Source organism: Physella acuta, unplaced genomic scaffold (genome assembly GCF_028476545.2).
Source record: "Physella acuta isolate Inbredline_101_S28 unplaced genomic scaffold, ASM2847654v3 ptg000820l, whole genome shotgun sequence".
NCBI lineage: Eukaryota > Metazoa > Mollusca > Gastropoda > Physidae > Physella > Physella acuta.
In genome coordinates this window covers 522,874-538,709 of record NW_026732338.1, presented here as the reverse complement: position 1 = coordinate 538,709, position 15,836 = coordinate 522,874, and the positions used below count along the sequence as shown (strand labels likewise).

The 15,836-nt window shown below is 34.3% G+C and overlaps 1 protein-coding gene across 3 annotated transcripts in view; it reads right to left on the bottom strand.

Moving 5' to 3' along the window:
* Window positions 1-335: 335 nt before the first annotated feature.
* Window positions 336-15,836, bottom strand: part of LOC131951680 (condensin-2 complex subunit G2) — a 34,864-nt gene continuing 19,363 nt past the window's right edge. For all 3 annotated transcript variants that reach the window (XM_059314037.1, XM_059314038.1, XM_059314036.1), the window contains 16 exons: window positions 8,544-8,675; window positions 8,131-8,284; window positions 6,435-6,592; window positions 6,052-6,186; window positions 5,781-5,875; window positions 5,538-5,607; window positions 5,187-5,279; window positions 4,968-5,060; window positions 4,023-4,148; window positions 3,694-3,789; window positions 3,477-3,560; window positions 2,608-3,363; window positions 1,199-2,418; window positions 798-895; window positions 611-692; window positions 336-503 (listed from right to left, as the gene is read on the bottom strand). In XM_059314037.1, coding sequence (XP_059170020.1) covers window positions 461-503; window positions 611-692; window positions 798-895; window positions 1,199-2,418; window positions 2,608-3,363; window positions 3,477-3,560; window positions 3,694-3,789; window positions 4,023-4,148; window positions 4,968-5,060; window positions 5,187-5,279; window positions 5,538-5,607; window positions 5,781-5,875; window positions 6,052-6,186; window positions 6,435-6,592; window positions 8,131-8,284; window positions 8,544-8,585 — 3,345 coding nt within the window. In that variant the 5' untranslated portion in view covers window positions 8,586-8,675 and the 3' untranslated portion in view covers window positions 336-460. The remainder of the gene's footprint in view (window positions 504-610; window positions 693-797; window positions 896-1,198; window positions 2,419-2,607; window positions 3,364-3,476; window positions 3,561-3,693; window positions 3,790-4,022; window positions 4,149-4,967; window positions 5,061-5,186; window positions 5,280-5,537; window positions 5,608-5,780; window positions 5,876-6,051; window positions 6,187-6,434; window positions 6,593-8,130; window positions 8,285-8,543; window positions 8,676-15,836) is intronic.

Genomic DNA, 15,836 nt, shown 5'->3' with positions numbered 1-15,836 from the left:
TCCTCTTTCTTTGTAATAAGACTGCAGAAGATTTTTCCGGGTACTGATGTGACCACAGTACTGTAGTCTAAACACCAGAAAAAAAAACCTACACATTTTTTCCCCACAAAGAAATTATGCTGAGATTTTCCCTGGCCACCCTTCCCCAAATACCTTAAAACTATTATTTATTGCTATCCACTCCATTATTACAAATTGACTGATAGTTGCCATAAATCCTGTGACACACTTGTTTATTGTTTGTGTATGGTAAAATTATTGTTTATAATTGTTGAATTAAATGAATAAATGTCTTTAATAAAAAATTTAAACAGGAATAAATTAGTTCTTTCTGTCAATTTTTATTTTCCAACAAAAATATTTTATATATAATTTCATTTGTAAATAAAAGTTTGTTTTGAATGAACAAAGCATAACATGTAAATAAAATAATAACTTGCTTGGTTTGATTAGTTGCCCTTCACAGTTTGCTAATTACACCTTCTATATTTTGCTTCAATTCTCTAGAAGAAAAAAAAAATTATACAATACATCACTGACAAATAAAAACTATTGAAATATGGAAAGATGACCAGATTTAAGTTTAAAAATTAAAATGTAAGGCAAATACCTTAAAGCTTCATCATTAGCATCTTTGTCCAAACCAGCAGACTGGATGTTTTCAATGGATCTTCTCAGGGTTTCAACATCACCTGCTTAGAGATAATAATAGATATAATAGACTGCTATAATGTACATTAGAATGATATCCAGCTTTTTCCCACCTACATAAAAAATGTAAATAAACTTTTATTAACCTGACTCCAATAGTGCAATGATGTTGACGACAATAGAGAGTTGATCAATGTCTGATATATCAGTACTGCAATACTCTTGGAAATGCTTGAGAAACATTCTGTAGAGGTAATAAACTAGTATTATCTAACAGGACAAATTTGATTTAATGTTCATGCTTATGCCATTCTCTTATTTTTCATTGAGTGATAACATATTGAGCAAGTTTATTAGCCCATTGGGTAGTAGATAGCTTAATGAGCAATATATGTTCTTTTACTTAATTTCATTATGTGTGCCAAAATGGCTAATTGTATCACAAAATCAAATAATTAAACTGTTGATTAATGTACCTGTGAAACTATTGTTTGGATGTGTTTAGAGAATAATGAAAAATTGAAATAGAAATCTAATGGCAACCTACTTCTTTATTGGTATCCTTTTTTTAAAAAGGGGGATCAAAAACCTAGTGAACCCAGGCTTTTTATCTGTATTTTTGTTCTTTGACATCCAGGCAGTTTCAATTAAGGTAGATGAAAGAATACTAGCCATTACTTTATCCACTGATGACATAAATCTACCTTGTCTGACCAGCTCTAGTATAATATCAATGATGGTACAGCTCCATGATGCAAATGTCTCACTTAATTGGCCCAATGCTTGAAATTCCTCTGAATTTTCTTCAGTTAAACTTTTTGAAAGAGAATTTAAAAATTGACTAACACATAAATGAACAGAGCCATTTAAGCTTTCCTGCACTTCTTGTTTACGGAACAGACAAAACTGGTAGACACATGCTAGTGAATCAGATGTCAGCGTCACAAAGGACAATGGGGATTGCAACAGTGTCTTGCATAGCAGAATAACTTCATCTAGTAGTGGACCTTCACACCCTCCAATCATCAACAGACCCCTGCAAACTTTTAATGTATATTCTATTGTCTGGATACAGTAGTTTTGTTTTTCTTGTGTAGTATTCACGTGAAGAATAGGCACGACACAGCTGTTAGTCCAGGAAACGGCCAGTTGCATTGCTTTGATGCCACCATTAACATTGTTCTCATCATCCATTTGGTTATCTGAGAGATTCAGGTTGTCTTGCTGTGTGTGGGTGCAAGTAAATGCAGCAAGGCGGAGGTAAGTTGCATACAGTTTGACAAGGCCCGCTACCTCACATTCAACTACTGTAGCCGAAGTTAAGAAACTCTGCAGCTTCTGTGTAACAGGACTCATGGAATCCAACAGTAAATAAAGTCCAGCTCTATGTTTACTTAACAACAACAATCTGCAATCAGCCTGGCTCATTAATTTCAATATCAAATCCATAGCCAGATCCAAGGCAATCACAGAATCCTCTTCAGCAGTGAAAGTAACAGTTCTTTTCTTCTTGGGCTTTTTAAAATTCTTATTTAAATCATCTTGATTAACATTCAAAGTGTTCTCCAATGATTCTTTAATCAGTTCAATCACACAGTCTGTTTTCCCCCACAGCACAAGTGTTTTAATGATTGAAGCTGTGTCTAACATCTTTCCTGACTGACAGCCTCTTCGAAGTCTATTGAGCAGGTTCTGGCTGACAAGAGGCAAGGCTTTAGGTGGCAGGTGACCGGCCAGAGCTATCAAGGCTGTGTCTAGATCAGGATCCTGGAAAAAAGAAAAGATGTACAGGTTGAAATGTTTAACCCAATGACTTGAAAACAACACAAACTTTAGAAACTTTTCAAGCATCAAAAGCTATTGCCTTCAACTGGTGCACATTTAAAGTTCATGCAAATATTTAAGAGCCATAAAAAAACTTTAAGAGTAAAAAATAAAATTCTGACTTTAATTTACCTGTGACACTGCCATTAGTTCTCTTACAGTAACACTCAGTTTCTTCGCCAGACTTTCTTTCATTTGTTGGTTTTCAGCTGAGCTGATCTCTTCTGAGATAGAGATGAACATTAAATAAATAGCTTCAACCATTCCACAAAAAACTTGGCTGTCATTGCTCTCCAGACTGGCATCTTCAGTAGAACTATCTTTATCTTTCTCTGACTCTTTGCACTTGTTTGTGCTTTTTGATCGTGTATCTTTTTTTGCCTTTTTATTGCTTGTTGCTTCTTCTTTATCATTAATGTTTTCATTTTCTTCATTTCTACTAGCACTATTGGTTCCTTTAATTTGGCGTGCACTTTCTAAAATATAGCGGCATAATATAACAATGTACTTGACAACATCTTCTAGACTGAAGAATTGAGAAACATGCATGAAAAATTGTCTGGCTGCACCCTGGTTGGTTTTGATCAGAGTAATGCATCTCTCTACTTGTTCAGCTGGTGTGCAATCCACTGGCAAGAAAGAGGGGCCAATTAACTTCATGATTCGTTTTACAACTGGTGCAGTATCAGTTTCAAGTCTGCTTAAAATATGCTCCAGTGATACGACATTCCAAAACTTGATAGCTCTTAGACCTTTGATCTTCAGCAAGATATCAAACATGGCTATCCTCACTTTCTCAGATACATCATGCACAAAGTTGCCAAGTTCTGGAAGGATGGTCTTTAATAGAGGAATGCACAAATGATTGTCACATAGGTGAAGCAGAACCTGTGAAATGTAAACAAGAAACAAAACCATTTTCAGTTATTCATTTTACTTTAGGAAATAGATTGTAATAATTTTCAATTAAAATTTTTACAAAGGGTGAAAATAATTACTACCTTAATGACAGCTTCCCTGATTAGAGGAGATGAACAATCATAAGCAAGATCCTGCACTAAAGTTGTAATAAGACACTGGATAACCTGAATGGAGTAATTATACACATAGTGGTATTTCATATTGCAAAATAAAATAGTTTCACTTAAATTAAGTATTTTGATTTTATAATTTCATTGCATTAAAAAAATAAGCCATCAAACATTTGCTCATTACTACCTGGGCAGGGATTAGTTCCCAATAGATTTTCAGAACCTGACCAACACCTTTGACTGCTATCAGACGAATTTCTGCTACAGGATCTGCTAACAGACTCTTTAAAAAAAAAAAAAAAAAAATACAAGGTACAGGAATCATTTTAGTTAAAACAATTTTATAAATTTTCTCAGTAGCACTTGAGCTGTGAACATCGGTTATTTATGTATGGGGATAAATTTTATAAGTCCCAAAATGCAAGTGGAAAAGAAAATAAAAACCAACTAAAAATATTTTTTTACCATTTGTGCTCTAATAAACTTTCCAATGAACAGATTTAGCAAGATACCTACGTGCATTAAATCAAACTGCCTCTGTAAGGCTGTATCTGCCTGTTCATTGTGTAATGCTGGATCTTGTAGAGGGAAAACATCAAACATAAGAGCTGCAGCATTTGCTCTTACATCACTGTTAGTAACCTTGTTTACACACAAAATGTGGGAATGAAAATCAATTGATTATATTATTTTAGAATAAGAATTAAAATGTGTTGATACAATTAATTAAAACTACTGATTTTAAAAATGAATTTAACTTGCTATATAATTTGTATTTTATAATTTAATAAAGAAAACTAGTCGCTATGATGAAAATGTCTGCATAAATTGGCCAAGTCTCATTTTCATTTATTTACTTATGGCAATTTCAACAACGCATAAATGGAAAAATAATTTTTGCATAAGTGAACTGAAGAAAATGCAGCAGATATACTATTGAAAAACAGAAACCTAAAAAACACCAAAAGGCTGAGCATTACTAAGGAATAAAGATTTTTAAGTTTAGCCATTTAATAATAAACACAGCCCTATTCTTTCTTCTTAATTGTAATGTTGGACGGGATTTCCTACTACACAATTAAGTATTACATGTCAACTTGTTATATGCCAAATAGGCTATTGACTCCATTTTTAGCCAGCTTTTCTTTTTGCATTTGCTTCTAAAGGTGTTAACCATCCTAGAAAAAACTACTGAGTTCTCAATCCTAGATGGGTAACAGTCCTCAGCTATAAAGCCTCATCAGCCCAAGTCTGAACTTTTTGGTTTGGCAACAATGGGCTTTACTTACCCAACCGTAAAGCATTTTAAAAAAAAAAAGGCATTGTCTAGGCTGCAATTTAGATTGATAATTGAGTTGGATTTGAAATTAAAGGTAAAAATTTTTTTTTAGCTTTTTATTATTACTCCTTAAAATAATTAAATTAATTTTTTTTAAATTAAATGTTAAAATCTTAATTTACCAGTAGGGATCTCCAAAGTATAGGTTCATACAACTTAGTTAACATAGCCTCTACACCCCTCTGTGTTTTTTCTTTATGGATGAAACTTAGTACCTAAACAGAATTGAAAAATATTTTTCTTCCTGTTATAAATAAAGTTAAAGAATATGTAGCAAAACGTAATAATACCTTGTTAAAATGTAAAGACAGACACTTTCCTGCTTAAGAGTAAACATTTACCTTGAAAAGAGTGTTGAAAATTGGGCTGTTATGTCCTCTTTGTGAATGCACTGTTCTGTACATCAAGTCTTGAATGCAATACACTTCTATTTTCTGTTACATTTTTTTAAATTAATTCTAAACAATACAGTATTAAAACACTTTATATTATTGTATAGCTTATAAGAAAAATCTAATCCTGTTTAAATTGTAAGCTATACGCCTATAAATAAATATAATAAATGGCAGCTAGAGAAGTATTGTTTTATAGATATTTTTTATTATTTTATTAAGAGCTATTTATATTGAATAGAGGATGTGTTGAATGCTATAGGTACTTCCTGGTGAAAACATCAGTAACAAAATATTTACCTCACGAAAAAGATCAGAAGTTCTTTGCCATGCTCTAAAGTAGATTTCCCCAAACTTTGGGTGCCATGTTCTTTAACATAAAATTTGCATAACATTTTAAAATTAAAAAAACATTGAATTACTGCATTCATTTAATTAATTAACTCCCTTTGCAATCTTGATTAAAAATTGGTTTTTCTAAAAAGTTTGGAAATAGTTTACACCTTACAAGACACGAATACATCATACAGATAATTAACTAACCTTGGAGTATTGGGTAAATGATTCTTGATGCTCTGATGCAATTTCTCTGTGAATTCTAAATTCAGGGTGAACAGAAAGGATAAAAACTTTATTCCCTGAAATACAAAAAAGGCAAACCATGTTTTAAAACAATGTTCAAGCTCAATTCTTTCTACTCATTCAAAAAAAAAAAAACAAGAAGTCATCAAATAAGCCAGTTAATATTTCACTATTAATAGGTTGGGTGGATTTTAAAAAAAGAAAACACTGACTGAAGTAAAATAATAATTACCACTGATGAAGTAACAAACTGAGGGTGATAAATGCACTGCAAAAGTAATGCAGACAAAACAGATGCATTTTCACTACATAAGTCAACAGCTGACAGAACTTGGTGAACTCCATAAACACGAGATACATCAGATTGCTGAATAAAAGAAAATACTTCATTCATGAAATACAAATATTTTAATATTTACCTGGCTATTGAATAATACATTTCTGTCAGCTGAAAGCTGAACTGCCTCTAACCAATGTTCTAAAATTATTAATATTAACAGGTACTGCTTAAGTTTTAAGAAAATTGGCTTATTAATTATTTCCAAATATTTTATTTAATAGTTGGCCTTTTTCTATTTAGTGAAAGTTAAAATATAACAACGATAAAAAACTTACAGTAGACTTGGCATGTGTGCTTTTAGAGAGCAGATAAATAATAGTATTGGCCATTAATTCTTCCCTGCCTGGTATTTGATTTATCCAACACAGCTCGAACAAATGGGACAATTCATCTTTTAGCTTGCTTTCATATTGTGTAAGTGTAGGCAGAATTCCTACAGGAAAGTAAAGAAATGTTTGTACATGTAATAAATTTTAAATATAAAATATTTTCATCGGATTAGGATGAAACTTTGGAAAGAATACCCATGGTGAGGTTTCTATGAAAAAAAAATTTTTTTTGCATGGGTGGAGCCTCAGAAGGGTGCAATTAGGCGTCCAGGGCTTTCCCCGTGATCGCTATTGCGCCTATGTCTGTTTTAGACAGTGCAATAGACTAATCATAAGATGGGATGTTATGGTAATTTAATAAATTGAATCAGGCGTGTTTGCCGGTACCCCAGTAGAGTACAATTTGCTATCCATCGAGCACTATGGCACCTACGTTAGTTTTAAAGAGCACCTTACAATATTGACACAGTGGCATACAACATTCATTAATTCAACTGAGCCAGGAGCCGTATGTGACGCCCCTATGGTAGTGTAATCTGGGACTCCCTGGAGCGCCCCTCTACATCCCTAACACTTGGGCGGTCGCAGAAGAGTGTTCTACCTCAATATAACAGTGAGTGATTAATGTACACTCAAGGCTTTCACACCACACGCCACAGGGCATGCTTGGCGGTTGTGTATGTAAACCTGTGCCCCATAAATATAATCAAAACGCAGGCATTGTTTACATTTAAATAGCTCAGTTTTAGAAAACATGATCACACGTCTAAGGATATAGGATTGGTAACGCATTGATGAAACGCTCCTTATATATTTTGTCAGACTTTTTCAAGATCGACCGGCTCTACGATTGTAAACATTCTTGTGAACCACAGCTTACCAAACTGTTAGGGTGATCGCATCCAGCTAGTTAATAAGTTATTTCCCCTTCTGATATTGAATATAGTAATCTATGATTCAAGTGATTTTATTTGTATCTTCTCTTAGTTTTGAAACCACTTAATTTTCAATGACTAATTAAAAATCTAATTTAATTAAAAATAGATGACATATATTGTCATTGAAGTGGAATGTACCTAGAAAGTTTAAATGAAATCACTGCATTAAAAGTGGATCAAAATGGAGTTAAAAGATTTGCCACAAACCAACAAACAATCAGACATTGCAAACTAAATAAAAGCTTGTAATTGTATGGAATATAGAGAGCGCTTGCAATGTTCAAATAGGTTTACAAAAAAAGTGGTTTTAAATAAATGTTTCTATATGTAACAATGCACAATAAAAGCTATATCCACTCACTGTAACATAGTGAGACAGGTAGGGGTGTGTTTTGAGATTAACCTAAACAAGTACTGGACATTGTAGTTGAAATTTGATTAGCTGAATGTTATTCACTGAACCAGGAGATGAGTTACTACAAAAAAAGCTGATAGTAAGTTGATTAAAATTTTAATGTTTAAAAAGCAATTTTTTTTTTAAAAAACTAAATGTTTCTATTCTTTTAAAGAGATTTTTTTTTCCAGAGAGCAAAGCTGCAATTGTTTTAACAGAACCATAAAATCCATAACCAGTGTGTATAAATCATACAATTACAGAAAAGTAATTATAAGTATGCATCTAGGATATAAAAATTTGAAATTACCATGAAGAATAATAGCTATCTCTTGAAGTGACTGTGGTACTACAAGGTCTTCTTTATTGTTATTTCCATCTTTTCCACTTTGTATCATAGCTTTAATAGTTGATGATGCAAGAACTGTTATGCAATGCATAATTTCATACATTTCATCAAGTTCCTAAGATGTAAAAAAAAAACAAAGCAATGTTACTATAATATTTTACATGGAAACAATTAAAAAAAAAATTGTTGAATTTAGTGAGAATAAATACACTAAATGAAAATGAATAAAACTTACAATTAATTTTTCAAGCACTAATTTTGGAAACTAAAATATTTGAGCAACTTATTATTTGTATCATATATAGGCTTAATGATAACTATAATTGGTGTTATATGTAAAGTCATTTAAAAATGTAAAACTTATTTATACATACAGCTCCATTTGTTTCAAGTTCTTTGTTTAAGAGCCGAGACATGCTGAGATTAAGAACACCATCCCATAATTCATCCAATTGCTTTTTGCTCAGATGTATCAAACTATCGATGAGACTTCCATCTAGAGATAACTGTTTAAAAATAATAATTTTTATTAAATCCACAATTACATTACAGCATTAGTATTTGATATATAGGCCAGGTGCAGTAAATTACCTGCATACATTTGAATTAAAAAAATATCAGTCCTACTAAAATAAGTTTATTTTAGGCCTATGGGCAAGTATTAACTAATAACACTAAATCTAGTAACTTAACAGACAGTGATAGTTGTAGGTTCCTAGAGTAAAGTAAGAAATGCCCTTTCGGACCTGGTAGGTAGGTGAAGTAGAGTTCAACTGTTACAGTTACCTCAGTACCCAGAGCCCTACAAATTCTTAATTGGTTGAAGCTTTAGGCCTACCTGTTGTAATTTTTTTTTTATTTCTGCCTTTGTCCACCTTATGTCAATGGTGTAGCCTGCATCTTTCAAACTTCCGCTACGTACTCACCTTTTCTATTATAATTATAGTTATAGGGTTGTTGCGGAGGAAATGTATGCCTCTCAAGGCTTAGCAAACCCTTTGCATATGGCATATAGGCCTAAGTATTATACAATTCAATATAAGCCTAAATAATACTAAATATCGGATGATATTTCGAGTCGTCCCTTTGAATCCCGGTCAGAACGTCCCCCCCCCCCCCCCCGTCGTGGCCTCAACCAACCGGCGGGCTCGTTGCATTGAGTTAAATATAAACTCAAAACAATAATATAAACAATCTCCTTTCAGTAGGTCAGGCCACATACCAGGCACGCACAGTGTTGTGTGTCGTGCCTAAATTAAAACAAAATATTAAAAAATGTGGTAATCTATCGTTTTGGGTACGTAAAATCGCCCGCGGCTTCTAATGTACGAAAAAGTTACCTCATTGTCAAGGCTTTAATAGATGTATATTTTGATATATTTGTGTCAAATATTATAGATAAATGAATAATAAACCTAAATCAATAGCTAAATATATCAATATAGGCAAGAAATTAACTTTAAACAGCAGTGTTTGCGAGCAGGATTTCATATAGTGGGCTATAGACTATACAGCAGCCATAAACAAGATGGCTGCTAGATCTAGATCTATAGTAAATGAGAATGCTTGCATCTGTTGGAAACATCGCTAGTCTTCATTTATTATTGAAAAGTTTTAATTCAATGGAGGCGAGCGAGTTGACGAGATTCCTTCCATAATGTTGTTGACATGGAATAAAAACGTGCTTTTTAGATTTAGACCGTAAAAAAAAATAAAAAAATAAAAACTTAAGCCTAAAATTAATTTAGAAATTTTATATTTTTAGAATAAATGCTATAAAAGTTGAAAATCCAGAGAACTTGAAAATAATTTGTTGAGTTTAAGGCTACATCTCTATTTATTTTCATCAAGCCTAAGTTATAACCGGATGTATCACTTTCGTAAGACAAATATTGATTGGCTGTACAGTAACTTAGTGATCGATAACTATTTGTTTACAAAACTTTGCAGATCAAGTTTTTAAATAACAATGCAAATTAAAAACCCCATGACCTAGTTTTCTATTTTTAGCTTACAATGTGTACAATAAAATCAATGGCGGCCTATCCAATAGCAGGATGCCATTGTTTATGTCGCCATTACACGTGAAAACCAAATTGTTTTTGCTTTTTTTTTAATTTTTATTTAGTTACCGAAAATATTAGGCCTATAAACATCAAATACATCCAATCTTTAGTAAAGTCCGAAAAAAACCAGACATACAGGATTTTATAACCATATTAATTAATTTTAACTACGCTGTGCAAGATTTTTAAATTAATTCATACACCTCTCAAATACCTTTGAGACTTTTCTCGCTGGTGTCCATTGTTTGAAAACAGGTACATAAATGAAACAAGGAGGGTAAAGGAGGGCGTTAAGAGCCGTGTGGTATTAAGCCCCAATCAACACCCCACCCCCACAAAACCCCCAATAACACTGCTAATCTACTTCTGAGGTAACAACCACTGCTGTTCTTTGATAACAGAGAAGCAGAGGATTCATTTTATGTAATTTATGACCCACTTGGTCCAATAGGGAGAGGATGAGACAAGATTTAATTCCACTGCTCTTTCCCTAAATTTCTCATCTCCATAAAACCATTTTGTGAACTTTTTTTCCAAATAGACATAACTTGGGAAACTTCACTTTGTAATAAACCAAATGAGTTTTTCAAGCCCATTCTTTGTTCCTGTATTAGAGTATTGGTTGTTGTACATTTTAACACTATTTTTATAGCTATGGCTAGAAAAGTTTTATTTTGGTGAATTTTTTTTTGCACAGTGATTATTGGTGCCAAAACAAAATGGCCGACATTAGTCCCATTTTACCATGCTATAAAGTTTTTATCATTATCAGAGTAAAACTTGACTGATCATTACCATAATGGTTTTATTTGTTAGATAATAACTAAATCTATTTGAATACATTCATTTTGTTCACTAGCTTGCCTGTTTAGAAAAGTTATAACAGATACTGTTATGTGGCTCTTGAAACCCTATGTGCAAGTTTCTCATTTATTAGACCACTGAATATGACACTGGTATAGGAATAGTTAACACAAAATGTATTAATTGTTAAACAGACTTGTGTCTAAATGATAGAAATACTATTCTAACCTGCTAAAAAGTAAAAATTCAGTCATCTCATGTTAGCAAGGTAATTTTTAAATGGTATGAGTACTTATTACCCCTAAGGGGCAATACAGCCGACTCAGCCCCCACCTGTTTCTAACCAACCATAAAACTTCTAATCTCTTTGTAGGTAACAGGAATAAATGTTCTTAGGTCTCAGCCAATCTGGGGTGGTATGTTATGTAATTTATGACCCTCATGGTCCAGCATGGAAGTAAACAGACACATTAATACCACTGCTCCCCCTTACAATTTCTTACCCCCATGATACCCAGCCCCCACCAGTTTCTGGCCCACCATAAAACTTCATCTCTTTGTAGGTAACATGGATTACAGTTACAGATCTCAGACAATCTGTGGTGGCATGTTATGTAACATATGACCTTCATGGTCTAGCAGGGTGGAGACCAAAGAGGAATCAGTACCACTGCTCTCCCCTCACAATTTCTCACCTCCATGATCTAACCCACCATTAAACTTCATCTCTTTGTAGGTAACATGGACTAAGTTCTTAGATCTCAGCCAACCAGAGATAGCATCTCCTTATGTAATTTATGGCCCTCAGGGTCCAGCAAGGAGAAAAAAAGGGGAAACCAGTACCACTGCTCTCCCCTCACAATTTCTCACCCCCATGATACCCAGCCCCCACCTGTATCTAACCCACCATAAAACTTATCTCTTTGTAGGTAGCATGGACTTAGTTCTTAGATCTCAGCCAACCAGAGATAGCATCTCCTTATGTAATTTATGGCCCTCAGGGTCCAGCAAGGAGAACAAAGGGGAAACCAGTACCACTGCTCTCCCCTCAACATTTCTCACCTCCATGTCATGTTATGTAATGTATAGCACACATGGCTTATCAGGGGAAAGCATTAAGGCAGATTAGTTAGTACCAACCCTTTTTACATACAAGAATGTTAACTCTGGACAGCTACACACTAGTATACTAGCTACACACTAGGCATACTAATGTGCCTACTGTAAACTACTTGACTTTAGGCCCTATGTACACCTGTAATTGTATCAATTGTAGACTGGGCCCATTGGGGCCTAGTGATAGCTAGTATCAGTTAAAGTGTGTGTACACACCATTAACTATTTTGGGGTTAGAAATTATTTTTATTGAGGAGTTAGTCTAAACTAGGAGATAATGCTTATTGCCCCATTGCCCGGCTCCTTTCACCCCAAATGCTGATTTCGGGGGCATGACAATAAATGTTCAATTAAACCCATTTTAAAGTATATTTAATAGACTTTGTTATTATTTTTATATTGTGTAAGATATGTTAGAATAATTTTGCCATATTTTCAATACTAAAAAATTCTTAGATTAGTAGAAATCTTTAAAAATGTACAGGTGCTAAAAAGTGTGGCTCTTAAAGCCCTCCTTTACCCGAAACATTTTTGTATTTTTCAAAACATAAATCCTCCTCAAAATGTGAAATAATTTTAATTTAAGGAGTCACCTGTCTTTCACATCACTAGTCGCTGGCGATTTTACGTACCCAAAACGATAGATTACCAAAAATTAAAAATGTCTCACTCAAGGCTCAGTCTCACTGACTCGCACTGACACACTCTACTCAGCTACTGAGCTCTGAATTCGGTTGGAGTTTTTCTCTTGACTTGTCACTCTCGCATTTTCCAAGTCAGAAATTAATTAATTTTTGTAATTTATCTAGAAATATAATATAGTAGTCCTATAATTATAATATAAATATTAGATAGATCTTTGGGTAAAATCTTAGTTTAGCGTCGTAAATTCGGCCAAAACTAGTAATGTAGGAGAGAGTGAATTAATGAATATGTCATGAAATATGAGTATATTTTCGTATATTTTGATAAAGTATTATAGATAATTGAATAATAGATCACCATTGATGGTTAAATCAATTTAAATATCCTGAAATTAATTTTTATCAACCCTGTTCGAGATAGTAAATTTGCTATTAAAAACAGCAGCCATCTTAAGAAAATGTTATTGAGAGTAGCTTCCCTTTCATTTCTATTCATATGAAAATGTATTTAAATATGATCGTCTTGTTGTATAGTCCATATTACAAAGCATTTTTTTTTAAAATGTGAATTTTCTAACAAACAACTTTATTAATTCTAGAAGCATTGTGAGATGCAACTTGTATCCAAGTATTAAATCACGTTTTTTTTAAAACTAATGTTTATTTGATCTTACTATTACTAAATAGTTGTGAGTTTTTTCTTATTGTTTTAATGTTCACTATTTTCATTTCAGTTTCAGCTTTTTCTTTTCATCAATAATAATTATTAGTAATTCTATCGTAACTTATGACATTTTTTTTTACTTCTCTTTACCTTAATTAAACCCCAACCTCCGTCATATTTTTGTCGTCAATGTCACATCAAGTCATAATGTAAAAAATTACGCTTCACTCTGCCTTATCTAAGATCTCTAACCATAATTTTGACAACATTAAATGTTTGTCATCATTTATATATACAGAGAGACAAAATGTATTATCCACCAGCTTCCCTCGTAAAACATCATCTAAAACAATGAGCCAGTCCACCCCTCAAGTGCGTGTTGTCATTATGGTCGATCGCAAGTCTCCACCTGCCAGACACATTTTGGTTATCCTTTGTTGTCAAATTGTCAATATCAAGTACCCAAGTGAGTGATATGGGGTTGTCCATAAATGATGTCACATATGATTTGCTACGGGAGTGAGTGAAGATTTGTGACGTCAACTCAGGCGGCTTTGCAATTTATGACGTGTCGGTCTCAAGAAAGGAGGTGAACGGGTAAAATACCTAGGTGGTTGATGGAGAACCTCTATAATGCTTTGTTCAATCAAAATAACGATAAATAAGCATTAGTATATGCAGTGGCGTAGCGAGGTCGGGTGTCACCCGGTGCGGCACTTAATGGTGTCACCCCCCCAGAGGCATAGAGACCCTTCCCAGGGACAAACTTTCAAATTTTCGATTTGCACCCCCCCCCCTCAAACTTTCGATTTGCACCCCCCCCCTCGAGTTTTCGATTTGCGCACCCCCCCCCCTCGAGTTTTTCTCTATATATTTTGCTATTTTTTGCCTTGGTGTCACCCCCCTAAATGGTGTCACCCGGTGCGGTCCGCACCCCTCGCCCCCCCCCCCTCGCTACGCCCCTGAGTATATGTATACCTTGCTTAAAACGAATCATCACAAATGTTTCAAGCCTGCTAGTTTAAGACATTCGGCAAACCGGCCGCAACACATTATCCCCGTCAAAAAGGCTTGCCACCAAATGCCTGCAGACGAATAAGCCGCGTCTAATGCGGGGCGTTAGGAATACGGCCATTAGCATGGGCCGCGTTAGAGCACCAGTAGGCTATCGCGCTTTGTAAGACGACGTAAATACTTAAATTCAATTTCGCTAAACTGCGCGAAAATTTAGTAATGTTCCATCGTTTGAGGACATTTATTTTCTTGGACTTAAATTGAAATATCATGTTGACTGTCTTGCTCTTAATTTCCGAATATCACTTTTAATGTATAAAGATTCAGAACTATAATTTACTTTAATATAAGTGTCATCTTATCGTTTATTGTGGTTTTTATAAAGCGCAGAGCAGCTACAAAATCGGACGGCCATCCTGTTTTCACCAAGCTTCTTTTGGAGCTTAATATGGGTAGTCTAGTTCTATACGGTGTGAGCTTAATACATTTTTAAAGGGCCGAAAGTATCAAGACAGCAAGCTTGCAGAAATAACTACGTACGTTTAAATGGACGAGTGATAGATGTGTTAGGGGCTGTTTAATGAACACCAACTTAACGTCGCAAAAGCGTCAAAAAGGCAGTGCTTGTTTTTTTTTTTTCTATAAAATTAGCCTAACGGTCGGCGGTACCGCTACATGACGTCACGTGCGAGCGTTAACTCGGTGACGATGTGCTAAGTGGGGAAATGAAAAAGGTGGGGTTCAAGAAATGCGACTCGGCAAGCTTTTTACCTTTTTTGATCCTTCTTAATAGTTCTTTCGTCCCCACTGAGAAAATGGATCACCAATAAATGACGCGTCATACTTCTACAGCTGGTCTTTCCCCCACAACCATCCCGTTTTCACGAGAAAAAAAAAAACCTGACCCGTCTCCAAAATCACATCGCTGAGTTCTACTCAAGCTCTCCCCACCACAAATCACAATTTCTATCTGAAACAATATGTTCATATGTTTGTTCTGTAATAATGCACGCTGTCATTACTATCTTAAGAGCGATGTCATTTATGAGCGATCTAATATTGATTTGCTAACTGCAAATAAAGTGTTCAAAAGTTCGACCTCCCAACAATTGTTGTGGTCTTGGATGCACACTATTAAGTCTGATAAGGTCTATTAGTCATTCATGTCAACTATATTAAAAAAAAGAAAAATTGCTATACAGGGGGTCATCCATATGATGTCACGCTTTTTTTGACGATTTTTACCCCCCCCCCCCCCCCCCTCCGTCACACGTCGTCACAAAAAGCCAGACCCCCCCCTAAAATGACGTCACACCTCAGCCTACAAACCCCCCCCCTTAAAATTGCAGTTGAATTTTT